At 32.7% G+C, this 11,807-nt stretch overlaps 1 protein-coding gene across 1 annotated transcript; it reads left to right on the top strand.

Moving 5' to 3' along the window:
* The first annotated feature begins 2,059 nt into the window (after positions 1 to 2,059).
* Positions 2,060 to 7,123, top strand: LOC129938830 (transmembrane protein 192). The gene is made up of 6 exons (XM_056046619.1): positions 2,060 to 2,266; positions 2,339 to 2,503; positions 6,072 to 6,204; positions 6,269 to 6,545; positions 6,607 to 6,731; positions 6,799 to 7,123. The coding sequence occupies exons 2-6, from the start codon at positions 2,373 to 2,375 to the stop codon at positions 6,892 to 6,894; spliced, it is 762 nt and encodes a 253-aa protein (XP_055902594.1). The 5' UTR covers positions 2,060 to 2,266; positions 2,339 to 2,372; the 3' UTR covers positions 6,895 to 7,123.
* The last annotated feature ends 4,684 nt before the right edge of the window (positions 7,124 to 11,807 follow it).

Raw genomic sequence — 11,807 nt, 5'->3', positions numbered from 1 at the left:
TTTTTTTCTTTTCCTTCTCGCTCGTAATTTTAAAATTGGTGAAAAAATAGTTTTCTCATAGGAAAAAGGCAGTAATAAGCGTATTTATTCAACTGTACCCGAGGCGTGATAGTTAGCGCTCAGGACTGTCATGCCATAGTATTGGTATTGAGGTATTGAGTTCAGTCCGTGCCTTTGCCATCTAAAGTTTTTTTCCTGCCTCTTGTAAGGAATTTGTTCAAAATAATGTTGATTTATAAAATTTTAACCAAAAATGTACATTAAGCGCATTTTATATTCTTTATGTACTTGTAAATTTACATACCCACTGTGTTATCGAAATATAAAAGTCAAATCATCTAACGTCGAACCTAAAAACCACATGTTTCAAAAAAGGCTAAATTTCCGTCTTGCTCGAGATTATTAAAATACTTGTGCTCCAAAGAGGTTATAAATAAATTCTTTATAAATCATTTAAAAAAACCTAAAGACCACATGGTTCAAAAAAGGCTAAATTTCCGTCTTGCTCGCCATTATTAAAATACTTGTCCTCCAAAGAGGTTTGTTTTTATTATCGAAAACGCTTGATTACAACAATTTTCAGAATTAAAAAATCTTCCAAGAGTAATTCTTATCATGAAAAATGCTTTTTTCAAATAAGCCCCTTAAATCCCTGACAATATGGTTGAGAGTTCACTAGTTCTCAACTGACTGTTGTGACTAATTTATTTATTTAAGAAATCTGGATAGAAGCAGATAACAACTTATGTTTGTGCATGTTTTCTATTGACTATACAAATTAAAGGAACCACCAGTTTTCAAAAGTTTTGAGTAAAAATAACACTGCATTGAAAACTTAACGAAAAAGTACAAAGTGAAAAATAATGTAAAAAAATAGATGGTTCAGTCACTAGGCTATGGTTTATTGATTTACAGAACCATATAATATTTAAAGAGTTGTTTTTAAACAAATTTTGTTTACATGATAGTTTTGCAAATATATAAATGGTTGCTGCACTCATGTACGCCAACACTATACTTCCTATAATATATTATACATTTTTGACTTAACGAAGAAAAGTTGTAAACAAAATTGAAGAATATTTCCGGACAACCAAAAAACATTGCTTTAAAACGTACTGTGAGTTCTTAATATAGTAATTAAATTACTATTAGGACAAGTATAATGTAAGAAAAATATATGAATTAGTTGTATGAATCTCACAATCTAAAGGAAATTTATATGAAAATTTGAAAAAAAAATTGTACAAAAAAGTTACATAGTAACAAAATTTAAAAATAAAGAAGAAATGTAAAACTTTTTTTATACTTGCAACACTGATGCAGAAGAAGATGGTATAATAAAGATGAACAAGTTCGTCTTTACTATAATCTCCATCCGATTTCTTATAATCTGAATTCTGAACCCATTGGCATTTTTGATCTTCTCTCTCTATCAAACTAGCAAAGTTTAAATATTTTGCGTCCTATTTGTTTGCAGAATTTAAAGTTCAGGCACATGTATAGCCACCATAAATTTGTCAACAAAATCAGCAAATAAATTATTTATTTCTATATTACAGCAGGAGACCTTATTTATATAGGTAATTATTACATCCAGAATGAGGAAGAAACTGCCGTTCCAATACAAAATGTAACTCGTAGACTCGGTGTACACATGAAATTATGTACTAAACTTAAATAATTGAAAAATAGTTCTAACAATATTTTTTATTTTTATTTAATATGTGAATGATCAAATTTGTTTATGTAAACTATCCAAATGGTAGTACCTCTAAATCAACAACAAATGCAAAGTCGATTTTGGGTATTTTATGTAGTTTTAGGATACAACAATTATAATAAACATAAATTAACCCTAAGCTGAATTAAAAACAAAATAGAATTTCTTGACCTGACTTTGACTTGCCTCATTGATTAATAAAAATCCTAAATGTAAACGCTGCATAAGGATTATGTCACGATTTTCTGTCATTTCTGACGTGCGGGTTCATTCCTACCTGTCAGTTGAAGTTCATTCCTCATTTATAACTAGTCACTGAAAAAGTAACGAACACAAATAAAAACAAAAGAATTTTAACTTCTTGATTATTGTTTTGTTCACCTCATCCATCATCTATTTCATATTAATTTCAATGCAATTGCAAATCTTCTAGCTAAAAGTGTTTTCTTTTTTACTTATCTAATGACTAATTATTATTAATATAAATATAGAAAATTTAACAAATTATAAAATTTAAAATCGAGAAAAGCTGCAAATTAATAGGTGACTAAATTCAAAGATGTTTTTAAATGAATTATAATATATTTATTTTTACGTCGTCGTCATTATTTATAGGTCTGGTCTGGTGCAAACAACTTATTAAATACAAATGGATGAAGCCAATAGAAACTCTGGTGATGCTGGTCCCCAGACCAGTGATCGTAGTCAGTTAATAGATCCGATATTGACCTCCACTGCCAATGACCAATTTAAGGCTTTGAAAACTGTACCGGCTTTTAGGTAAGTTAAAATTTAACACTCAGTAAGTTGTTGTTGATGTGATGATTAATGTGTCATAGAATTATCAAGGAGTAGTCAATTTCAGAGGGTGGTGTAAGCTTTTAAGTAATAAAAATTATATATGTATGCAAAATTCAGTACCAAGTCGTAATATGGTCAAGCAATGGAAAGCAAAGTCATTTTGTTAGTCATAAAGTGGCGGGTTTTTAACCATCAAATATGTATTTACCTATTTGGTCATTTGGAAAAAAATTTGTAAAAAAGAATCAACGGGAATTCTTCCTCATCAACGGTTCCTACGCTCGTTGTCAATGCTACTCTATTTGTTAGATTTGTTATTTTATCGCTGTAGCCACAGATTCTTTTAAGATCTTAATACACAAAAATCCGCTGGTTTGGATTGCACCCCCACTATTGATGTGAAAATTATATTTGACCAATGGACTTACGTTACCTAGTCCCTTATTTTCAAAGTCATGGAAACGGTAATATGTCATCAACTAAGAAGTATCTCAAAATCCGAAGGCTTTTTATTGACCGGCAGTACAGTTTATCAAGCAATAGGTGCACCAGTGATCTTATAGTACTTCATACAATTTTCAAAAAATCTTCATAAGTTGAAAGATTGTGCATGTCTCAAATCATCTTACAGAAACGTGAAACATCGTTTTGGAGAAAGTAAGCTTATTGGGCTTGATATTTCAAAACCATTCGATAGGGTCTATTTCAAGTCAAGGTCTAGCATCAAGTCCTATTACCAACAATGCGTGCTTTTGGCTTAGATGAATCCCTCCTTCGTTGCATAAGAAATAACATTTCGGGCCGTTCAATATAAAATTAGTAAGTCTGAAAGCCATAAAATAAATGCTGATGAGCCTCAGGGCTCTGTTTTGTCTACGAAACTCTTTATTATTTTTATTTATTTATTTATTTATTTATCTACAAGCTTAAAGCTAACAGATTTGATCTTAAAAATTAAAATATTACAAAATTATATTAAAAAGTAAACAATAAAAGTAAATTGGCCTTAAACAAATCCCTAGAATTACTTAATTCAATAAATTGGCAAACTTCATTGAATTGCCTTATCGATCTACAAATCGGCTCATTAATACCGTAGCTTGTTCTGTGAAAAGATTCAAACAGAAATTTTCTACCACGCAAAGCTCTTGACGGAACATAAATTGGTACAATTAAAAGCAAAGATGGACAACGTACGTCATAACATAAAATATCTCCACAAGCATTATACCATGAATTTTTCTTCTTGATTCAAGAGACTTGATACCTAGAAAAAGGCATCTTGCTTTATAATCTGGGATAGAAGTCCACTTCATCTTATAAAATATGAATCTAGTAAACCGCCTCTAAACCTTTTCTAAACGATCAGAGCAGGTCTTAAAACCCGGATTCCAAATGACATCTGCATATTAAAATATAGATTTCACAAGAGATATATATAAGCATAGTAATGCGTAAGGATCACTAAAATCAACACAATTATGTTTTATACAGTTGAGTTAGCTCTTCCAATTACATAATCCATGTGACTTTTAAAGGAATAATATCCAATATAACACCTAAATCTTTTATGTTTTCTACACAAGATAATACATTAGAATCGATCGATTATATCATTTATAAAAATATTAGAGAGGAGCGGACCCAAATGACTTCCTTGCGGAACACCTGAGCTGCATTGAATAGATCTCGAAAAAGTGTTATTTATTATGACTTTTTGAGAGCTTCCCATTAGATAAGACGACAGCCAATCAAGAAGGGTAGAATGTAAACCATAAAGTTTTAATTTGTGTATTAAAGTGGAATGATCCACCGAATCAAAAGCTTTACTGAAATCGGTATATATCGCATCTACTTGATTCTTACTTTCAAACGAATTTAACACATAATTTGAGAAAAGAGCTAAATTAGTTATTGTAGAACGACCGGAAACAAAGCCATGTTGTCGGTCAGAAATATGCTCTCGGGTTATGAATTCCAATTTATTTTTTACCAGGTTCTCAGACAATTTAGGGATGGTAGACAACTTGGAAATACCACGATAGTTTTCAATTTTATTTTTAGGTCCAGATTTATGAATTGGCACAAGATAAGATATTTTCCATTCACTTAGAAAATAATATACCCTAAGATAGAGATTGATCAAATATGCAATACAAAGGATAGCATAGGGCTTTGCACAATTTTTTAAGAAAAAAGCGGGTATACCATCAGCTCCAGGTATAGTCTTGGGCTTTATAGACTGGAGTCCTGAATATATTTCTTCTAAACTGAGTTGTAATCCTCCGATATCAACGCTACAGGTTGAATTATCTAAGAGTGTACTATAACTGTAATTTCTAGCAGGTGAATAAACGGATTGAAAAAAGTCAGCAAATAGACAAAGTATTGATGATGTGTCTGGTGCTTCAGTGTCCCCAAATGTCATTTGCTTTGGGTAGCCTGACGTATTTCTTTTCACATTTATGTATGTCCAAAACGAAGAAGTATTTGTCTTAATGTTAGTCTCAATATTCATTATATAACACTTGTGAAGGAATTTATTAAGAACAAAAAAATCTTTGCGCAGTTTGCTAAAATTAGCGTAGTCTAAATTATCATTAGTTCGCTTAAATTTGTTAAAAGCTTTACGTTTTAAATTTTACAGATTAATTATTTGCTTGTTGTACCACGGGAGCTTTTGTTGAATATATTTGGATCTTCTCGAAGACGGAACGAATCTACTAAAACTGTCGAAAATAATAGACACGACATTTTATAAATGATGTCGTGTTAATACCAATCTAATTAATTGTTTCGCTGACGGTAGTACTCTTAGCTTTTTAGCCCCACATCTATCTTCTTGTGATGTGAATTGCAACCACAAAATATGATAAGATCTAACTAAGTCTTGTAGAACTATCACATACGCGATGTCGCCAAAAATGCCGTTAGTTGTTTGGCTTTTTTTTAAACGATGAAAGATATTTTCAACTTATGTATATACTATTTACGACGAAAACTTGAGTATAATTCACATATCTTGGCTCGTGCTCCAGAAACATACTTAAGCGTCTTAGAAAATATTCAACAAAGAGCTTTTTAAAATGATTAACTCAATTATTTTACTCGAAAATCGTCGGAATGTTTCATGGCTCATCCGTTTTTACAGTTATTTTAACGGCCTATGCTTTACTGAAATAGCCAGTTGCATTCCTCCCCTTAAACAGTTCAACCGCAATACTCGCGATATTCGTTCTTTAGCCACACTACGCGAATGTGAAATACCTTACCACACTTTGTCCTTTCAATGCAATTTTTAAGAATGTAAAACCAATATGAACCGAAAGCTACCATCTAATCCCTCTTTTCCTAATGCTCATACATTGTCTTCAAACCCTTTGAGTGTGTGCTAATTTCAAAAAATAAAGAAATAAATGTATAGTAAAATCAAATACGACTCGAAAGTCTCAATTTCAGTCTTGTAGACAGAAATTGGCAACTACTATTTTTATAACTAATCCTGTTTCAAGATACAAATTAAACTGCTATTTTATATTCTTTTTAGCATTCACTTACTTATATCAACAGCAATATCCTTTACTGGTGTTCTATTGGCGATGGCTTCGCCACCCGAAAAAAGATGCAATGCCTATTTTACTATGCTCTATTTGCGTGCTGCGTTCTGGGTTATAACCTATGTAAGTTATTGATCCTTAAAAAAAAGTTGAATAGTTCAAAACTATGCACCTGATTTCTTTCCAGCTATTCGACCACTACGTCAAGCATCAACATGAACAACTACGTCTAAATGGTTACCACGATTTTCATCGTTCTACTGCAATGCACAAAGGAGTGCCTCTCCATGTTGTTTCTCTTTGGAATACTGCAATTCTAGCGGTGCAGGCTATGATGCAACACTACTATGGTGAACATTTTGGCGAACATTGTCTTGAAGGATTCCTCTCACCTATTACCTACATAACTGCATTTAATGTTGTGGAAACAATTGTTCTCGGTTGCATAAATGGAAATTATATTGGTAAAATAGTTTTTGTTTCATCAGGAAATATATCAAAATTATACTAAACTAACTTCTCTAGTTCGAGTGAGAAAATTCAACAAGAGTGGTCAGCCACCTGATGCTCTTACTGGCACCAGCTGTAATGAAGGATCTTTGGGACTTCTTCAATCAAGGAGTAATACTGCTGAGTTATTAGAAAAACAAGTACGCCCTAATTGAACTATAACGGAATTATACGATTTTAATAATTTTTGTTTTTAATTTTCAACAGGCTGATCTTATAAACTTTCTTAAGGATCACAATTTAAAGCTTAATCAGAAGCTTATGCAATTGAATGCTCAAGTTCGAACTGTTCATATAAATTAAAGCAGAACAAGTGATAATTGACAATAATAATAATAATTGTTCTGCTACTTATTAACTCCCACTTTTGTCATAAAGTTTTATAGTGTCATACAAACATTGCTCTGTGGGTTGGATTATTGTTTAAAAAAAAAAGAAAAACAAATGTGTACTACTCGTATTTAAGTTTTATTTAACGTACATATACAATTTACAATCTGCTGAATAAATCATTAATATTTTTACTAAAGAACATATTTTTCTTTTACTATTATAGATTAATAATTGTTGTATTTAAGAAAGTATTGCGTACTCAGAGACAGGATTGGCTCAAAATGAAGACAATTCAGTTAGCTTGAAGTCATAGAGATTTATTTATGGTGAAGAAATTAGTCAGGCTTAAAATCAGAAATACCTGAAAAAAACTAACGATTTACGCGGTTGTGTATATTTTTTACCATGTTGCCATAAATACCCAGACCAAAAATTGGATCTACTGGATTTACGGAAACGGTTCTTTTTATCTAAAGATATGACTACTAGACCAAAAATTAGTGGACATTTTTAGACGTTCCTTTTTGGTGTTTAACCGATAATGGACAAGGACATTGATTATTCAATAAAATATAAAAATAAAATAAAAAATAAATTGATTTTATTTAAATAATTTTTCTCATGATTTTAACTTCTTAACTTAACTTACTTCTGATACTATGGACAAAGTAAACATTCAAGTTACTGCAATAATGTATTTCTGGCTTTGAAAAAACTTATGTCACAATTTGCCGTTTATTTCCAATCTTTGGTTTTGTACTTCAACTTCCGCCTTAAAGGGTTTATAGATCTCCCATTTATTTTTTTCTTCTTTTTACTCCAGAGTTATAGTGGCAAATTGTCTATTTTTGTTATTTCAGCATTAATTCGTCAATTTTTTGTAAAAAATGTTCTTAGCTAATTTAAGGCTCGAATTTTAGTTTATTTTCCCTGCCTTAAAATCGACATGATTCTGTTATAAAAAATCTCCTTCAAGGTAAAAATACCAATAAGTGAATTTATTTATTTATTCAGCTTAATACAAGCTATCATAACTTAACACTAGCTTAACATTTTTTTTTTGCAGTTCTTGTTATCAGTTTTCAACATTAATTCATGTGGGCCCTAAGGCCCACATAAAAGCTCTTTAATGTACAAGAACTAACAATTTTGATTTTGTTTGACTTAAAATTACAAGGGACGAGGAATTCGGACGACAAAGAATTCTGGACATTGCATTGGTTCAAAGTGCCCGTAATTAGTGCGGTGATGAGGGATATAGAAAAGGGAAACAGATTGTATATTTCGAGGGTTGGTGTTAAGATGAATATCACTCAGGAGTGCCGGGGAATCTATTGCCCATTAACAATTGGTGAGCAAATAATATATCAGCGTTTTTGCGTCTAATAAATAAGGGATGCAAACATATCAGTTTTAGACGATCGGCATAAGAAGGCAAGTTGGATGTATCATCCCAGGGGAGGCCACGTAAGGCAAATCGAACGAAACGTCTTTGAACATTTTCAATTCTGAGTGAATGGTTTTCATAAAAGGGAGACCATACTTGGCATGCATATTCAAGATGAGGACGGACTAGGGAAATGTAAAGCGCTTGGAAAATTCTTTTGACCATCTCTTAATAAAACCGAGAGATCTATTAGCTGAAAAAGAAACTAAATTTTCGAAGTTTTTCTAATTTTGGATATCTTGAGTTCGGTGCTCGAGGTCGGAAACTTGGATCATTAAATATGCCAATATCATAAAAAAAAGTAGCCAAACAAATTTAAAAATACCGGATTCAACGCAAGGGGTACTTCTATTCAAATGACAAAGGTACTGGACTAAAAAAATAGAAGTGAAATATTTATTCTATAAAAGAATTTGAAAATTTAATTTACAAACGATTCTTTCCCCCTCCTATCGAGGTCATCGATCGGAGAGGACTTTCCAACTATTTGTCCGAAATTTACGAATTTTGTATCATCTTAACCGTTTAAAAAATGTCAAACTATTGAAATATAATAAAAAATATAAAAATTATGTTGAATTTTGAAAACTTGAGCATTTATGTACATAATATGTTGTTAAAATAAAAGTTCGGCTGGTGATGCATACATATACCGGAGAATGTTGAAAGTGTTCAATTTAATTGATGCAAGCGCCATCCACGGATAATGGCAAGTAACTCCCTTTAATGATTCAATACATCATCGGGTTGTCAAAGCATTAAATACCATTCAGTTTTAATTTCCTATTGTATAATGCTGTGTAGGTCGAAATTTAATATTTTTGTCGTAGCAATTCCATATCCCAAGTGAGTCAACGAATATAATAATCTGAAGAGTATTATCGTCAGTGAAAGATTTAATTGAATAAGAAGTTGCAGACAGGAGATCATTAATAAAAATAAGAAAAAGTGTCGGAGACAATACAGAGCCTTGAGGCACACTAGCTAATATTTTGTGATTTTCGGACTTACTAATACTAGGGTTTTTCAATAAGAGCGCTACAAAAGTTTTTTTTTAAATAAAACAAAAACTATTTCTTTTGCATGTCCATCACGGGCACGCTAGCAGAAGTCCAAAAAATGAAACCAATTTTCAATCAATCAATCGTCGCTGGCTTGTTCGCATAGACCATACTTGACGTAGCCCCACAGGAAATTGTCTAATGGCGTCAAATCACAGGACCGAGGCGGCCAAGCGAATGGACCATTTGGTGAGATAGCACGCAAAATTCACCAAAACGACATCACAGAGATGCCCAACGCTTGAGAACGACGTGTGAGAGACACATTTGGGCTCTCTGCAACTGAAGCCTCAGCGACAGCAATATTCTCGACACTACGAGTACTTCTTTGTCCCACTGGCACGGGAACATTTTGTAGTGTGCGTGTTTTCAAATTTAAAATTTTTCCACGCTAAATGGTTGATCTACTAGGACGATTACGACGACCATAAATTGGACGTAGAGCTCCTAACATTGAGTCCACTGACTCCGAATTTCGGTAGTAAATTTTAATAATTTCCACTCGTTGTTGGCTCGTTTATCTTTCCATCATGAAATGGTAAACTCACTAAAGAGAAATATCAAAAGAGAGGCAAGAGAGGCGTCGTTTGATGTCCCTGTCGCTCTTCTTTTGTAGCGTCCCTGTTGAACACAATGAGATGCAGCTGTAGCTAAAATAATCGCTGTAGTATAAGCTGTCAATAAAAACGCTCACTAATGTAGCAAATGAGTAATACCCGTGGCATGATGGTTAGGCGTTGGACTGTCATGCCAGAGGTCTTGGGTTCGATCCCTGCCTATGCCTTCTAAAGTCTTTTCACGGGTACTGCCTCTTGCGAAGAATTTACAAATTCCCAAGTGTAACTCTTGTCATGAAAAAGTGCTTTCTCAAATTAGCCGTTCGGATTCGGCATATAAACTGTAGGTCTCCTCCATTCCTGACAACATTTCTCGCACACAGGAATGGTTGAGAGTTGTAAGTCACTAGGCCCTAGTTCTCAACGGACTGTTGCATCACCCAATTTATTAATTTAATGTAGCAAATGATGTAGCGCATCTTTCAAAAAATAATTTCGATTCAAATTTGTATTTTGATTTTTGTGATTTGAAATTTGTATTTTGTTTTTTTTTTTTTAGTGGCTGTTATTTACTTTTATTTCTTAAAAAAATACGATGGAGCAACAGAAGCAGGGGGAAATTGCTTTTATTTCACTTGTTATGCAGATGTGCTATTTTGCTTTGCAGATCATAAAAAAAATAAGCGAATGTTGTGGGTACGTCCTTTGTACGAACAAAGGAAAACAAAAGGACTCTTCGAAACCACCTTTAATTCATTAAATACAATGACGAGGAACTATTTTTTAAGGCCACTCGACTTACTAGGTTGCAGTACGATTTGTTATTGTCCCTTAAGGAAGAAAAATTAAAAAAAAATCCATAAGAACGCCAATAAGTCCTGAATGCAGGATGGTTGTTACATTAATTTATTATCTTTAATAAATGCCGGTTTGCACAAATTCATTCGGGCATGTTCAACGCATATAAAATTTATATTTTAACTGAATTTGTATGAAAGCATACTACAAAAAAGTTACAAAACCAGACAAAATTCTCAAATGCATTGAACGTTCCCAAAAAAAAGTTTAAAACCAAAAAATGAAATGAGTTTCCACTATCTGTCATCTCAAATGCAACTTGTAGCGCCGCCAAGAGTTAAAGTTTAGTCAACTTTCGCTGCAGATAATTTTCTTATTACAGCTACAACTTCTCATTGTGTCGATGTATAGTATTTTCGTATCTTATCTTTTAACTTTGACAGTGCTACAGGCAACATCTACAGCTACAACATTGTGTTCAACGAGTAAACCGAAGGCACGCATTTTCGACAAGAACGGCTGGACTTATTAAGTATTTTTGAAATATCAAGTGCAATTCAGCCCTATCGAAGTAACTGTCGGAGCAGAACTTTCTCCGTAACGCATCCTTTTTCGGAGATCGAATTCCGGTTTAAAGTAGTATTCACATGAGCGCGACCAACGAACGACGAATGAATTACAAAATGTGAGTTTATATACGTTTGAAGACATATTTCCACACAAATTCTTAACAAAACGGTAGCAATATAGTTTCTATTTGATTTATGATACATACTTTTACTTTTCAATATAATATATTGAGAAATTTAAGAAAACAAATTTATTCGTCGCGAAAAAAATTATAGTTGATACGAACTGTCAAACTTTATTCGCGTTCCACATAATCCACACTCGCAACGAATAAAATAATCGCTCGTACTTAACCTAAAAAATCGTTCTTATTTTGGTTTCGGTGGTGAATGGTGTTTGGCTGTGGCTTCATTCGCGACGAATTAAAAACTCTCATGTGAAAGAAACGTC

Source organism: Eupeodes corollae, chromosome 1 (genome assembly GCF_945859685.1).
Source record: "Eupeodes corollae chromosome 1, idEupCoro1.1, whole genome shotgun sequence".
NCBI lineage: Eukaryota > Metazoa > Arthropoda > Insecta > Diptera > Syrphidae > Eupeodes > Eupeodes corollae.
Note: the sequence above shows the minus strand (reverse complement) of the source record. Positions and strands in the feature narration are given on the sequence as shown.

What these genes read in the sequence shown, in the direction of transcription:
- LOC129938830 (XM_056046619.1), top strand. Translation starts at nt 2,373, where the DNA reads ATGGATGAAGCCAATAGAAACTCTGGTGATGCTGGTCCCCAGACCAGT. An exon ending in AAAACTGTACCGGCTTTTAG is followed by an intron (nt 2,504 to 6,071) that starts GTAAGTTAAAAT and finishes TATTCTTTTTAG; the next exon opens with CATTCACTTACTTATATCAA. An exon ending in CTGAGTTATTAGAAAAACAA is followed by an intron (nt 6,732 to 6,798) that starts GTACGCCCTAAT and finishes AATTTTCAACAG; the next exon opens with GCTGATCTTATAAACTTTCT.